Source organism: Dama dama, chromosome 25 (assembly GCF_033118175.1).
Source record: "Dama dama isolate Ldn47 chromosome 25, ASM3311817v1, whole genome shotgun sequence".
Lineage (NCBI taxonomy): Eukaryota > Metazoa > Chordata > Mammalia > Artiodactyla > Cervidae > Dama > Dama dama.
Genome location: NC_083705.1, coordinates 48,369,709 through 48,386,267, shown reverse-complemented (window position 1 = coordinate 48,386,267; position 16,559 = coordinate 48,369,709). Strand labels below are relative to the sequence as shown.

The 16,559-nt window shown below is 49.7% G+C and overlaps 1 protein-coding gene across 1 annotated transcript in view; it reads right to left on the bottom strand.

Moving 5' to 3' along the window:
- The window catches only part of MTMR12 (myotubularin related protein 12), a 65,728-nt gene extending 50,008 nt beyond the window's left edge, over window positions 1-15,720 (bottom strand). Inside the window, exon 1 of the mRNA XM_061129276.1 lies at window positions 15,544-15,720. Within this exon, the coding sequence (XP_060985259.1) occupies window positions 15,544-15,711 (168 nt within the window). The 5' untranslated portion in view covers window positions 15,712-15,720. The remainder of the gene's footprint in view (window positions 1-15,543) is intronic.
- Between the last annotated feature and the right edge of the window lie 839 nt (window positions 15,721-16,559).

Genomic DNA, 16,559 nt, shown 5'->3' with positions numbered 1-16,559 from the left:
CTTGCGTGCCAGACAAGATGTGAGAACTGCCACCCATTCTCCAGCAAGCTTGCTAGAGGCACGCCCACTGGGACCCACCTCACACAGCTGGCCCAGCATGGATTCCTTTTCCATTTTTTTAATTGTGGCAACATAATTATGTTAACTATGATTATATAATAGTTATATATATATATATAACTATAGTTAACATAGTATGTTCACTATATTCCACTGCACTGTTCAGTGGCACTATGTACATCCGCCTTGTTGCGCAGCTGGTCCAGCATTTAAAAGGCGTCCACCTGATCGCTCAGACTTTCGTCTCTGAGAAGGAGTGGCAGAGAGCACAAGGCTGCAGTGAGCCTGTGGAGCGAAACCGGTGAGTCAACACTCGAGCTGTGTCCTCAGAGCTGCAAGGTGGACCTGCCTCCAATGGATACTGACTGATTTCAACAAACAGCTTCCAGGTAGGCTAACCACCGAACGCCTGGGATAAAAGACGGTGAATTGACTCCAGCATTCAAGACATTTAAACTGACACATAAAGAAATAACAACTGGAAAACTAGGGAATCAGTGCTATAAATATCCATTCATTATGCTAAGTCACTTCCGTCATGTCTGACTCTTGTGACCCCAAGGACTGTAGCCCGCCAGGCTCCTCTGTCCATGGGGACTCTCCAGGCAAGAATACTGGAGTAGGTTGCCATGCCCTCCTCCAGGGGAATCTTCCCAACCCAGGGATGGGACCTGTGTGTCTTACATCTCTTACACTGGCAGGCGGGTTCTTTACCACTTGTGCCACCTGGGAAGCCAGTAACATATTAATAGACACCGAAGGTGTCAGAAGGTTCTCTTTCTACACATCTCGTTTAATCCTCACAGCTCTTGACTGTCATTACTGCTCCCATTTTAGAGATGAGGAGAGTAAGGCTGACCAAGGGTAAGTGAAGCGAGACCTGAGCCTGGGCCTGCCTGCCTAGAGCCATGCCCTTCACTACAATTCTGTGCCTGCCCGCCAACCACATCCTCCCCAGCAACACTGTCTCCTCCCCCTGGCCTTTCAGACACTCTTTCCCTGATCACACTGTCCTTTCTCAGGTACCTGCTGTACCAGCAAAAGAAGGCGTGAATGCAGCGCACAGCCCCCCCTCCCCAGAGTGCATGGGGGTCCGACCGCAGTGCAGGCAGCGATGACGGCACGTGTGCAATGCTACACCGGGGGCGGGGGCGGGCAGGCCACCACGGGGACACGCACAAACACCTAACCACATTCGGAGGGGAGGCCAGAAGAGACTGCTACCCTCAGGAAGTGCCATTCAGACTGAGACCTGAGAATCAGCAGAAATGAGTTCCGGGCCAAACAACCAACCCGCTGGCTGTTCTTCCTCATCTCCCTTCTGGGCATCTCCTCACAGGACCTCTGCTCCTTGGGGAAACTCTCCAGCAACACATGCTGATGGCCCTCCTCCCCTTAAACGGACCTTTACTCCAGAGTCCTCTTCAGGGATCCGGAGCTGGACCCCAGACAGCCTCCCGGCCGCTCGCGCTGGAATGGCCCTCGGACCCTCCAAATTCCCATTTCTAAGTCAGCTCCTCACTTCCCCCGTCCCTCCCTGAACCTGTGGTCCTCTGGACTCCAGCCCCACCATCCGCCCGGCAGCCATTCTCAGCTCTCCCTTGCCTCTCGTATTTCTGTCTGCTCTGCTTTCTTAACAGCTCCAGAAGCCATCCACACCCGTCGCCCTGGCTGCGGCACTTACCCCAGCCACCATCGGGTGTACCTTGCACACTGCACACTTCTCTGATTACCGTCACACTGCCTCTATCCCGCCCCACACCCACAGAGCCCCTCATCCCCCTCCCCAGTCCCGCCCAGCCAATTCACCATCCAACCCACTGTCACATAGCTCACGTCCTCTGCAAACCTTTCTTATACTGCAGTAGTCTCTTTCCTTGTCTGTCTCCCCATCGAGTGATGCTAAATGGGGGCTGGAGCTGTACTTTTTGTATTTTTAGCCTCAACAACTAATATGCTCCTAGATGGCAAATTGCCAATAAAAGTCTACTGAAAGCATGCATAAAAAAATACAAAGAGACATACAATTCCTGATCCTGGTAAATATTTTTTAATCTGAGACATAGTTCTTGAGACAATTCTATTCAAATTGACTACCTAATATTGTGAATCACTGTTGTACACCTATAATGTGTGTGTGAGCTTAGTCACTCAGTCATGTCCGACTCTTTGCAAGCCCATCAACTGTAGCCAGCCAGATTCCCGTCTGTGGAATTTCCCAGGCAAGAATACTGGAGGGGGTTGCCATTTCCTTCTCCAGGATCTTCCCGACCCAGGGATCAAACCCATGTCTTCTCCACTGGCAGGAGGATCCTTTACCACTGAACCACCTGGGAGGCCCAACTTCTATAATATTCTACAATGACTATACTTCAAACAAAAAAAAATTTTTTTTTCAAATTTTAAAGCTTAGGGATAAATAAATAAAAACTACCACCTAAGTACGTGATCAGTGGCAAGTATTACTGATCTTTCCTCACACCTCTCCCTTATTAGCTAGCTTCCTGAAACACGCTCTAGTCTCAGCGGTAGGGCAGGGGCATATTCAAAAACAGACTCTCAATCAGAAGCCTGATCACTAAGGATGGAGGTTAGAGACTGAGTGAGTCTACCTACTGTTGAAGTCTAGGAAGCTGGAGAAATCAAATTAGGATTTGTTTCCTGGAGCCGATTTCCAAGGCTGCTGGCCCCCCCACTCCTGGACAGACGGCTCTGCACCCCGTCGAGCCAGCCTGACCAGGTACCACCTTTGCCGCTGACCACAGCTCAACTCTACTAACAGTACACTGCCTTGGCAGGTGGAGACAAGCAACAACTACTGTTACAATAAAGCACGATGTCAGCATCTGACATCCAGTAAGAGGCGAACTGACGTTCTCTGTCTGGACTCAAAGCCCCAGACCACAGACATGAGGCAGTTTGAGACCTGGTCTTTAAGGACTCTGCTCTTTACACATCATGCAAATCAGTTCTCAGCCACAAGCAGTGTTCATTTTACAGGGCGAGCTGGGAACTCTCAGGAGCATTTCAGGCTAAACAGCCATTATCCACAAAAATACACGTCTAACTTAAACATGTAAATATGTAATTAGCAGAGGTTTTGCTATGTCCTCTTTCACATGCCCTGTGTCATTTGTCTTAACAACAATCCCATAAGGAATTTTCATCCTCGCTTCACAGATAAAACCAGTGAAGCTCCAGGAGGTTAGATGATGTGCCTGGGCTCAGAGCGCTAAATAGGTGGTGAAGCTAGAACCCAAGACTTCAGACCCTAAGTTTGGTCATTCTGATTCATAAACTGTGATTCCATAAGAGTTTATTAAGACATAACTACCATACCATACAATTCACCCATTTAAAGTATACAAATCAAGGTGTTTATCAGTCCACTCACAGGATCGTACCCCTGTCACCATAGTCAACTCTAGAATATGTTCAGGTACCCAAAGCTGCCTGTACCCTAGAGCAGTCACCCCGTTCTTCCCACAGCCCTAGGCAGACAATCTTAAACTTTTCTCTTATTACAAAATAGTACCATCAAGTATCCCTTCGACTCTGACAAGTCTCCAGGGCCAGGGAACAGGCAACAACCTCCCACGGCGCCCTTGCCCACCACCACCCACAACAGCTGAGCCAGACTGACTCATGTGTCATTCTAAATCCCTTCTCTCCCATTTAGATCTTCTGCTAGTCCCCCTTATCTCAGATTTTTTTTTTGAAGGAAGAAAGGAACTGCTCGCCACGATGACCCGCAGTAAAGCCCTCACCTGTTCTGACAGCTCATCACCCACTGCACAGCGGCGGGGGGTTGACTCTGGCTTCTTAGCAAGGATCCCTCTTACTAGGCATTCCCCAGGCCTTTAAATAATCCAAACCCTTTATCACATTCTCCCTGGTGGGAAACTCAAGCTAGAGAGGAAATGGTGAGACCCACGGGCAGCGTAAGCCTCAAAACCCACAGAGCTGACCTCGCCAAAGAGCTGGCTCGATTCCAGAAGACAGGGCCTGAGCTCAGGAGCTGCCTGGGGAAGCTAAGGGCGGCCCAAGACACACTGTGGGCAACAGCTGGGCTTCACGCATCCACTGAGGGCAACAGTCTACCAACCTCAGCACCACAGTGACAGTGAAAAGGAATATTTTTAGGCAAAACACCTCTTGCCAAAGCAGACTCTTGGGGCACAAAGACCCAGAGTCAAGTCAGCGATCACACCGAAGTTCCTCACATAGTTCTTAAGCTCGGCCCCCAAAGCTCACTCTGCAGAAGAGGTGAACACGACCTCCAAGTGAAGGGCCCGCCAGCTACCTTCTGGCGGCCTCTCTCCGGATGGCCCTGGCCCTGAGTCCATTCACCCACCCTGAAGCCACCGTGCGCTCCACAAGGCCACGCTGAGTGGTGGGCACTTCAGCCCTGCCCTCGAGGAGCTTACAGTCCTGCTGGGGAAATAAGAGCCACAGCCACAGAGCACAAAGGAGGAGACAATAAACGCTCGATGGCACCACCAAAACCCACAGCTACAGCCAGCCTGTACCACGGACACAAAGGAGGAGGCTGCCAGTCACGAGGAAAGGCTTGAAGGAAACAGGGGCTGAAGGACAGGAGCCCTCGGTTCAGCCTGGTCAGCGGCCTTCACACTGCACCTCTCACACCCTCTCCCTTCTGGTCTGTCTCTACGCTTGGGCTTCCTCTGTGATTTCATCTGAAACAGCAGTTCTCAAGAAAGCCTGCAGGAAGAGATGCTAGTGAGCTAAAAAAAAAAATGCAGGTTCCTATTGCAGGTCCCCTTCCACTCCCTACGCCCACACACCACTCACATACACCCTTCCCCCCGCCCCCAGGGGTCATAGCTGAATCTCTAGAGCAGGACTGGGGACAGTGAGTTTTGAAAAAGTTGTTCAAGAACCATGTGGTGTTTTTTTTTTTTAAAGCTCCTTGCACAAAATATGTTTAAAAACACTTGCCTAATCCAGGAAATGAGACCCAAAGAGGTGAAGAGGCTTCCTCGAGGACACTCAGATAAGAAATGGCCACAGCCCAAGGTTCCTGAATCCAAACTATTGCTCTATCAACAAACCAGAAGCAGGCAGAATCTGGGTGAGCCTGGGAAAGGTGCTAAGGTTCGGACCAGTGAAAGGGGCAGGGGGCATGAAAGACCCTTAAAGAGGAAAATGACATGTCAAGGCGGAGTCCAAAAGGAGCCTGGCCATGATGTGAGGGGTATCTAGGGGAGGGGGGTTCGGAATGGAGCAGTGGCAGGTGGGAGAACCTGTGTAAGGTAAGCAGCTGTGGTTGGTGGTCCCGGGCATCAGAGGAAGTGCTGGGTCTGGACCACACAGGACTGAGCAAACGAGAGAGGTGCTGGCAGCAGCTGGGAGGGAGGGAAGTGAAGCTGAACTGAAGGCAAAGGCCCAGGACCTAACACGCTGCCCAAACCCCAGGTCCCGCTGGAAGCCCCGAGACAAGGGAAGATACTGTTATAGGAGGGCAGAGAGGGCATCCGTGAAACAGCTGAGAAAGAAAACCGTGCTGGGAGGGAGATGGAAAGGGTGCCCACTGTGGGTACAGCAGGATCCCACAGGAGGGATGGCGCCCCCGGCTCCAGACTCACGCCTCTGAGAGGCAGAGCGAAGAATGATGCTCAAAAGGAACACAGGTCAAATCTGGCCATTATCGGGACCTGCTCCAGAGGCCAAAGACAAAAACGCACGAACGAAGACACACAGCTGCGACTTCCGGGGTGAAGACTTAACAGCAAGTACTGCAGTTAACACTTTCTAAGCGTTTACTACAAGCCGAGTTGTACCTAGTTAGCAACTGTCCATGGAGGGCCTCACTTGAGACTAACGACACTGGTATGAGCTGGATACTATGACCTTTATTTCCATCATATAGAAACTGAGGTTTAGAGAACTTACATACCCAGCCTAAATCCACGCAGTGAGTAGCAGAACTCTAATTCCAAAGCCATGCCCTAACCCCTCGTGACACTGACAGTGAGGAGGGCAGTGCTGGAATGTACACAGAGAGAGGAGAAAGGGGTTGGGGGCGGTCACGGGACCACCACGGTCTCATCATTTAAGCTAACTGATGGGACCAACAGCAGCTGCAGAAACACACGGCACTGCCTTCCGGGTGCCCCTCCTTGTCCCCCTCCAGGGCTGGGCTGAGTCACTCAGTTGTGTCTGGCTCTTGGTGACCCCATGAACTGTGGCTCAGCAGGTTCCTCTGTCCATGGGGATTCTCCAGGCAAGAATACTGGAGTGGGTTGTCATGCCGTCCTCCAGGGGATCTTCCCAAACCAGAGATCGAACCCAGGTCTTACACATTGCAGGCAGATTCTTTACCATCTGAACCACCAGGGAAGCCCAAGAATACTGGAGTGGGTAGCCTATCTCTTCTCCAGGGGATCTTCCCTAGCCAGGAATCGAACCGGGGTCTCCTGCATTGCAGGCAGATTCTTTACCAGCTGAGCTACCAGGGAAGCCCCCCAGGGCTGTTATGTATAGATGCTAGGTCAGCAGAGGAGCTGGCAAGGAGCTGAAGGCCTTGCGGCAGTAGCTCTTCCATGATCTTGGAGCAAGAGGAAATGGGGCAAATGAGAAGCTGCCTACAGGCTCACCAAGAGCCAGGCTGACCTGAACAGCAGCATCCACAGAAACAGGGGAAAACCGCAGGTCCCAGCGGTACCCCCGGCTTCTATTCTTCAGGACCTGCCACGCTTGCACGCCCGCGTGCACCTTACATAAGAGATGCAGACAGACGGCCCGACCACCCTGTCCCCACGCACCTGTGGGTCTTCCAACTTGTCCCTCTTGCCTGCAGCCTCCTCCTCCCCACACCGGAGCCCACGTCAACGCTGCCCCTTCCAAGTCCCACGCAGCCTCCCAACGAGGCCAGATGCTGCCGTGGGGCCGCAGTGGGCCCTCCCCCGTGCCCGGGAGCGCCAGGCACTTGTCAACAGGCAGCACCTACCTCCACGCATCGTGGCCATCTGTCGATGTGCCATCTCGCCGGCGGAATGTGGGCCTCCTGAGCACACAGGCTGCTTTTTTCTCTCATTCCTAATTCTAACACGGTGCTTAGCAAATGGCAGCGACACACTCAGTAATTCTGCCAGTTCAAGTTATTGTTTGGGCGTACAGGGTGTCTCTGCTCATGCTCAAAATAAGCCTGCCAGGAAGATGGGCACCCAACATTACATGAAGAAACAAAGGGAGGCTCAGAGAGAGGAAGTCACACCGGGAAGCCTCAAGGGATTCAAGTAAGACAGGGATACGATCTTATGTATGGAGAAAAGGGTAGGAACGCAGTGAGATTTTTCATCCAAAAAACTGGGACCATTCCCGTCAAAGGCATTCTCAGGAATTTTAAAAACACAAACAAAAACCCTCTCAGCAAAAACAAGAACAAACAAACAAACAAAAAAATCCAGCAGCTCAGGATCACTGCCTGAAACGGGGGCTGACCATCTGTCACCAGGGAAAAGGCAGACTTCAAAATATGTCACCCCTGCGGCCAGCGCTTTCATACACAAGTCCTGCTTTTCTCCTGGCTGAAGCCACCCTCTCCCCAGAAAGCGAACAAGTGAGGGCTTAGACTCCTCCTCTGAAAGGCCACCCACCAGCCAGGTGTACGAGGACTGAAGCATTTAAAGTCAAAACAGCAAACGATCTGGCTACTGCCTTTGGAGCACATAAAGAAGAATTATTACTCCCAGAGGTGATTTGATTTTCCTTACTCATATCTTTGGTAAATCATTGACCAGATGTGATAAATGCACAAAATGTGGCCTATGATGGAGAGACTCAGAAATGAGGAGAGAGGAAAAAATAAGTCCACAGAATGAATCCAGCAAAATGTCAAAGGCCAAATGTTAACAATGAAAAAAAAGCCAACCACTCAGTGTTCTCATTAGGCTGGAATTTTAAATATAATCAAAGCATTCTCAAAAGTAAAAAGGAAATAAGAAAAGAGGAAAAGAAACTTTCAGAGATAGTGAAAAACACTCTAAGAAAGTTACCACACAGCAAACTTTCCGGGCATGGTGCCATGGCAACAACTGCCACAACTAAAACACTCCCCTGTCATTAACACCTTAGCTTAGGGAAAGATTTCTGTATTCTAAGACTGATGACTGAGGACTTTCTGGAACCCTCCAGGGGGCTCCTGAATAACAGTAACAATGAAAGCCCACATCTCCTGAAGGTTACCCAGCTAGCTACCAAGTTCTCTGCTAAGCAGCACCCGCTGTGCACAATCACAGCTCTGATTCATAACTGTTCACATACACCTATCAGATAAGACAGATGTCACTATTTCCACTTTTCCAGTAAAAATACAACTGAGGCTTGGCAGGACTGGCCTCACACATAGGTGGCAGGACAGAGGAATGACAAGTGGTTGCTTTCCCTGGAGAGTGACCCAGGTACGCAGAGGTGCCTAGGGGAAGGGGAGGCCCTGTGGCCCTTCGAGCTCTCGGAAAGGTCTGCTCCCTCCAGAGTCCCCCTCCATGTCTACCTCCCCTCTTCTTCCTTCCGAAGCGGCAGCAGATTAGAGGTTGGCAGAATTATTCCGATTCAATCCTACCTCCCAATCTACCTCAAGAGGCTGACTCTAAGTGATTCATTAAAACTGCAAACCCTCTGTTCTCCTCGCGGTCTCCAAAAGATCGCATCAGAGGTCACAAGTGTGGACTTCCCTGGCGGTCCAGGAGTTAAGAATCCACCTGCCAGTGCAGGGGACATGGGTTCAATCCCTGGTCTGGGAAGACCCCACATGCTGCTGGGAAACTGAGCTGTACATTACAATTACTGAGCCCACGTGCCCCAGAGCCTGCGCTCCACCACAAGAACAGCCACTGCCATGAGAAGCCCCGGGACCAGGGCTAGGGCAGCCCCCACTCACCGCAACGAGAGAAAAGTCCACAGGCAGCAATGAAGACCCAGTGCAGCCAGTGCAGAAGTAAATAAATAAATAAAACTTAAAAAAAAAAAAGGAGTCACATGAAAAACTGAGGGTGGCTCCCTGCTGGAAAAACAGCTCTTAAGTTTCTGCTCTGCTGACCGGAATCAGAGGTGCCATGTTCAAATGCGACTACCACAGGGCAGGCTATAAATTTTTACACATATTGTGATTGCAACTGTGTTAAGACACAGACCAAGCCTGGACATACTAAAAGAAAAAAATGGAAATAGTCACTTTGGTTATTAGGGTAGCATATATTAAGGGTAGTTTCATTTTCCTAACTTCCAAAGTCGGCAATAGTGTCTTTATCATAAAAATAAGGTATACATCTTTTATAGTGACAAAAGAAAATTTTCTGACCCCCTAAAAACTGAGTTCTCTCTGACACACACTGTCACACAGGACGGTTTCCTGTGGACGTAGTCAAAGGACACCAAACATGCAGCTGAGCATGTGCAGAGAAGGATCCAGAACTTCTAAGTTTCTAAGCACGGGTGTCCCACAGCCTGAGACTCTAAGAGCACGGCTGGTTCTAACATCAGAGACAGAAGCAGGGTGCAGGAGGGTGGTGGCCACGATGGGGGCTGTTGCAGTGGCCGCTGTGGCTGGCTGCAGGCAGGACTGCCTGCCCTCAGCCTCCTGACATCTTCTGGGGCTCCCTCTGCAGAAGCTGTGTGGTGCTGGAAGGGACCCAGGGAGATGCCGCAGGAAGCACATGCAACAGAGAAAAAGCGGAAGCTCTGCACAGACCATCAGGCTAAAGCCACAGCTAGGAAAGTGGTCGTTTCAGGAAGAACTCCATGTCTTTTAATAACCTGTTAAGTCACTACCGATGATCTCAAAGCTCAAGGAGAAAATTCTGCCCTTAGAAAAAGTAGTTGGGAATGGAGAAGAAGTCACAGGATCTTAAAGTAATGGATCTAGATTTTGCTTTCAGAGGTATTCCTTTCTTGCTAGAACTGAGGAAGGAGGTCTGTTTTAGGATAAGCCAATATCTTCTTGTCATCGACCCATCAAAGTCATCAAAGTTGGCATTAATAGTCCAATACTGTCATGTTCCACCAAAAAATAATCTCAATCATTTCATCTGTCCTGGATCCCCAACATCTAGAACAGTGCCAATCACCAGCCAGTGCTGAGTAAGTATCTGTTGAACAAATTAATCATATCTCCAATGAGCCCCATATCTGCTCATGATCCCCTGGTGGACAACCTAACAAAAGCCAAGTAAGAAACTGCTGCTAGAGAATAGGAAAAAGCACTCTCATGTGCAAACACCAGGCATGCCTACATGCCTATCGTTAATGAGGCATACGATATCCCCGGCATGCACAAACAGAAGGATAAGAGAATGGCCCTGAAGTCCGATCACCCTCGTTTAAATCCTGGCACCCACCCTTGCCAGCTGTGACCCTGAGCAGGGTACTCTCTGGGTCTCACTTTGCACGTCTAGACACAAAAAAGAGAGGTCACGGTAGTATTCACCGCATTAAGACAGATGAAGATGAAATGAGATAAGGAGTTTCTGGGACACAGAAGTGCCTTATCAATACCAGTAAAAAAATTTTTTTTAAATTTTAATATATACCCACAGTCCTAGCTCTGGGAAGCATACAGGATCACAGGTTCACTCCCCCCACCCCAACCAAAAGAAATGGCCCTAAGTGAGGAAGAGGCAATCAGATGCATTCTTCTCCCTTGGGGAATCAATGAAAAGCACTGGCTTTTAAATCTGGATTTTTTGGACTTTTCTCAGTCTTCATATCTCTTGTCTTTCTCCTCAAATCTATGTAAAACCTTTCCTGAACCCCTGTGGGTCTGGCTTAGTCACAGGCACTGCTGGCCTCAGGAGACAGCTCTTAACCCTGCTCTACAAAAGCACTGTACCAATTAACCCTAAGGGGCCTCATTTCCACATCAACAGAACAGACCAAGAGTTCAGGGGCAGACTGGATCATCTCTATATTCTCTTCCAACTCTAAAAATTCACAACTAAGTAACTAATGACTATTATTAGTACGTTCAAGTCAAACACTGACCTAAACTCAACTAGAAAGTACATCTTCACCGTATTTGGCATAACACACGAACACGGGCACAAGTAGAGCAGACCCTCAAAGCTGAATGAATTCTTCCTGGTCTTAGTTTCAGAGGGCGACACAGAAGCACCCCGAGGCGTTTATTCAGCTCTCTCATCACGAGAGACCCCGTTCTTATTAAGTCAGAACTTTCTCCTAGGACCACCATTTAACGGGGTCTCCCCAGTGGCTCAGCAGTGAACAATCCACCTGCAATGTGGGAGACCTGTGTTCGATCCCTGGGTCGGAAGATCCCCTGGAGAAGGGGATGGCTACCCACTCCAATATTCTTGCCTGGAGAATTCCATGGACTAAGGAGCCTGGCGGGCTACAGTCCATGAGGTCGCAGAGAGTTGGACACGACTGAGCGCACACACACACAGTGGTGCTTTATTTATTAATACAAGCTGCCAGGTACAGCGGAGAAAGCAATGGCACCCCACTCCAGTCCTCTTGCCTGGAAAATCCCATGGATGGAGGAGCCTGGTAGGCTGTGGTCCATGGGGTCTCGAAGAGTCAGACACGACTGAGCGACTTCATTTTCACTTTTCACTTTCATGCATTGGAGAAGGCCAATGGCAACCCACTCCAGTGTTCTTGCCTGGATAATCCCAGGGACGGGGCGGGGGGGGGGGGGGGGGAGGGGTGCCTGGAGGGCTGCCGTCTATGGGGTCGCACAGAGTCAGACACGATTCAAGCGACTTAGCAGCAGCAACAGCCAGGTACAGACAGTAAGCATTTCTAACCACTAAGAATTACCAAACCAGAGCTTACAATTTCAAGGTAACTGAGCACATAACTGACAGTCTAAAGGAAATCAGTTGTCCTTCGGTACCAGAGAAGGTAACTGACCAGAAAACCATTTTAAAACCATACTACCTTCCTGGCCTCTTTGTGCTACCTAACATCTCCCATCACACTGTCCGTCTCTGTTGAGGGAAAGGGGTCTAATTTAAAAAGAAGTTACAGGTTGACAATTGACACGGAAAGACATTTACAATATACATTTCTGGTGAAATGGGCAGATTATACAATAATGTGATCAGCAATATTAATCCCATATTAATTAATCCCATAATATTAATTTAAAAAAATATATATATATATACACACACATATATATATGCCCTACACACACATCTGACAGGATACACTCCAAGTCACTAACAAGCTTGCAATTTTTCCATTAAAAAAAAAAAAGTTTGCTTATCTACATTGTCTTATTTTTCTACAATGAACACTAATGGTTTCTGGAATCACAATAATTCAAACAGGGGTTTTCTGTATAAGAAAAGAAGAGCCGGCACCCAAACTATAAGCGAACACCTCGCTGAAGCAGAGCTCAGCATCCAGGGTTCCAGTGCACAGAGGCGCCGTGTGCCCGCGCCTGTGCTGGGGTGAAGGTGCTGACATGTTTTTCAGGTACCAGCCACTGGGTACCACCAAGACCGGCCCAGCTCTCTCCCTCCTGTTCACCTCAGCTTCCAAACCCATCGACTTCCCATTTACCAAATTTATTGATGTGCCACCCTCTGGACAGAGTTTACAAAACATGACCAGAGTTCCTAAATTACAGTTCAAGATTTTAACTTGCACGTTCACTGATTTAGGAGAATCAGTGACAGAAGAGCCAAGTTACCGTGGCAGAGATCCAATGTTAACAGAGGAAGTACACTCCTATCTCTCATTTTAGGCCGTCCAATGCCAACCCTTTCTGAACACAAGAGGAAAAATAAAAAGTCATTATGTGTAAAAGCATCATCTTCAAATACTTTTACCCAGTTAAGCCTTCTGCTTTTGATAGAAAGTGCTAACTCTTAATAGCCTCTTTGGCATACAGAACACAGATCCTGTTAAATCTTACAAGATCTGATCAGTCAAGAACAAGTTCATCACTGGGCACAGGTACTGTAAAGCACCTTACATCCTGAAGGTTGTTCTGGCGGCTTAGTGATCTACCAGCAAAAAGAGGTGTGAGAAATTGCGACCTCCCAGCTAACAAAAGCAAAGTGCATACAAGGAAGTGATGGGAAAACACACATGAAAAGCACGAAAGATGAACTTGATATGAGGGAAAGGAATAGGAACAGCAGAATGACAATCTTCAGAAGGACTCCTATGAAGTGAGCCAATAGGAGTTTATCAGACCCAGGGCTCTCAGAGACACAAAGCTACACCTCAAAACTGCTCACACGTATTTCCGATAATGTAATGGCTAGCAAAAGCTAGATCATACTTAATGACAAATTGCAGCCTCACTCCTTCATTCCTTTATCTTCTAAAACTCATAGACAATTTAGGTCAGAGCCTTATCCTCTGTCACAAAATATTTTTAGAGACAGATTTCAACAAAGAAGCATAATGTCTACACAGCATTATTTTTTTGCGAGGAAAGAGAACTGCCAACTATAAGGATCTGAAAAATTCGACCACTTCAGGCTTATTTTGGGGTTGACCCACTCCCCTTCCCTAATTATCCCTCAAAGGAAATATATCAGGAGCTGTGGGCAAAGAGGGAAAATATGCCTAATTACAACATGTGTGCTTGGTGGATAAAAAATTGGAACATTCTTGAGCTCTGGCCACATTTCAGAAGACTTTCCGCTTGCAGTCGAAACTCACTAAAGAGGAAAGGTTAAAAGATCAGTTGCATTTCAACCCAGGCTCAATCAAAAAGACACAAAGAGAAACTGACCACATTACTTACCCTCAATACTATAAGGGGAGCCTGCTGAATATTCAAGATGACCCTGATTCCTTATCAAGCATTTACAGAGGAAGTGGTTTTTATTTTAAAATTAGGACTAAAAATAAGAAGAGGACTCTGCACTGGAAAAAAAGACACACATTTGAATTTAAAGATACACATGCAAAGGCTTCAGGCCGCTGGTGGTTTTATAGAAGCACTCCCTGATGAACACCTCTCCTCACAGCCCACCTGCCTCTGCTTTACAGAGGTGGGAAGACAGCACAAGAATTTGCCAATGCTTCTGCACCCCTTGCTGATTAAAGTGCTGAGAGAGGAGCAGGGGAAAAAAAGCCCTTCAGAAATCAAAAATGAAAATGCATCTCATTAGGCATTTGGATCAGGAGCTCCGCGTGGCCTACAAGTTGCAGCCTAACTTCCTCTCCCAGGACTCAGGGATCCCCCTCCCTCACTGGATTCTGCAGGACTGGATTCCTTGATGGCCCTCCAATACTCCAGACTCTACCCTCAGATCCCAAGCATCCTTCAAGTCCTTGCTCAAATGCCCCATGTGCAAGGAGGAAAAGCGGGTCTTTTCTTTTCCCACCATACTTTTCAACTTCTAATACACCATATAATTGAAAAAAAAAAAAGAGTGTTAGTCACTCAGTCATGTTCAATTCTTTGCGACCCTAAGTACTGTAGCCCTCCAGGCTCCTCTGTCCATCGAGATTCTCCAGGCAAGAATACTGGAGTGGGTTGCCATGCCTTCCTCCAGGGCATCTTCCTGACCCAGGAATCATACCCATGTCTCCTGTGTCTTCTGCATTGGCAGGCAGGTTCTTTGCCCCATGGGCCATCAGTCAATCCCTGTTCTTATCCCACCTGCAACTTCTAATATACCATATAATTACTTATATCTATTTTATCGATTGTTTACTCCTCTCTCCCTCAGATAAGCTCCCAGAGAACAGGGATATTTGTTCTGTTTACTGGTGTATAACCCAAGCAGTTTAGAACAGTGTTTGGCCCTGAGTAGGAGCTCAAAAAATATCTTTTGAATGAATGAATGAACTTGACAGTAAAACTCCAGGAGGAGGGCCAGAAGGAGGTGGAAAGGCTGATGGTGAGGGAGTGAAATGAAAGAGGGAAGAAGCGACAGGGGAATTTACAAGGACGAGATAGACACTGATTGAGGCCGGGCCGACCCCACTTTCTCCCAGGAGTGCTGATGGGAAGCGGGAAGCAGGGCACGGGATCCCGCCAGCGGCATCAGATAGCACTCTTAGAAGCAAGCAGCTGAGATAAGCAAGCTCTACAGACTCACTGAGAAATTCCGAGAGCAGGGCAGACCCACCCGCCGGGATTGCAAGCTCTACGCAGGTCCCCGGAGTTGGGGGTGGGGGGAAGGTGGTCAGTCCCCCCAGCCCTTCCCCTCCCGTGGTGCCCCAAACCCCAGCTCCCCTCTACTGTAGCCAGGAGCCAGCCGGGCCGCAGGACCTTCCCGGCCAGGGCCCCTTCACCTGGTATCCCGGTGAGGCGGGCCCTGCACTCGAGCACCTGCCCGCCCGCGTCAGGGAATCCCACCCGGGCCCGCCCGGAGTCCCAGCGCGCCCCTGGGCCCTCATCCCGCTCAGCTCCCCTCCGGCACACGGACAGGAAGCGCTCGCGGCCCTCCGGAGGCAGGGAAGGGGCTCCCGGCGCCCCCCGCCCCGGCCACTCCAGCACGACGCCCCGCCGGCGCGACGCCCCCTCACCTCGGGGCGCACGTACGACACGAAGGAGGGCTTCGGCGCCTTGGTGCCGCCGCCACCGCCGACTACCCCTTTCCCCAGCATACCGCCACCCTGGGTAGCAGCAACGCGCGGGAGCAGAGGCGGCCGCTCGCAGCGGCCACCAGCACTGGCGGCCGGGGCTCCGCCCATCCCCAGGGCCGCGGCGGCCGCGGCGCCGCCCGTATCCGGCTCCGCCGCCGACACCGCTCGCCCCGCCCAGGCCCCCCGGGGCCCCACCTCCTCCACGCTTGGGCCTCAGCAGTAGGGAACCCGCCGCCGGAGGCCACTCCCCCTCCGTTAGCGACAGGCGGATCTGATTGGCGGATAGTCGCCTTCAGATAGGCTCCGTTTCACCCTCTTGCTGCCAAGCCCGCCCCCATGCGTTCTCTGATTGGCCAAAATGCTCTGCCGGCCGCGCCCACACCAAGCCCCTCCTTGAATGAACCTGGAGGGATGTTTTCTCTGACCAATCCAGAGCGTTCGCTCCAGATTCCCCGGCGATTGGATAGCAAGAATGTCGCCGTCGCCCAGTGATCCTGCGGTCACCAAGTTGTGAGCGTTGGTTCACTGCAGTTCTCTTCTCCTCGCCCTTTTGGAATAAAACTTCCGAAAGCGTAGTGTATGGAACCTCACCGAATGAGTTTCAAATCCCCATCAGTGATGTTCAGGCTTACTATTTTGAAAAGTGAAAGTAGCTCAGTTGAGACCGACTCTTTGCGACCCCATGGACTATACAGCCCATGGAATTCTCCAGGCCAGAATACTGGAGTGGGTAGCCTTTTTCCCTTCTCCAGGGGATCTTCCCAACCCAGGGATTGAACCCAGGTCTCCCGCATTGCAGGCGGATTCTTTACCAGCTGAGCCACAAGGGGAAGCCTTACTATTTTAAGTGCAGACAAAAATGAAACAAATCAAGTGCTAGGCACTTAGGAATAGGTTTGAATGTTTGATCATAAAAGGCCTTGTAGACCTCTTTTTTCCAAACTTTTTGTTTTTTT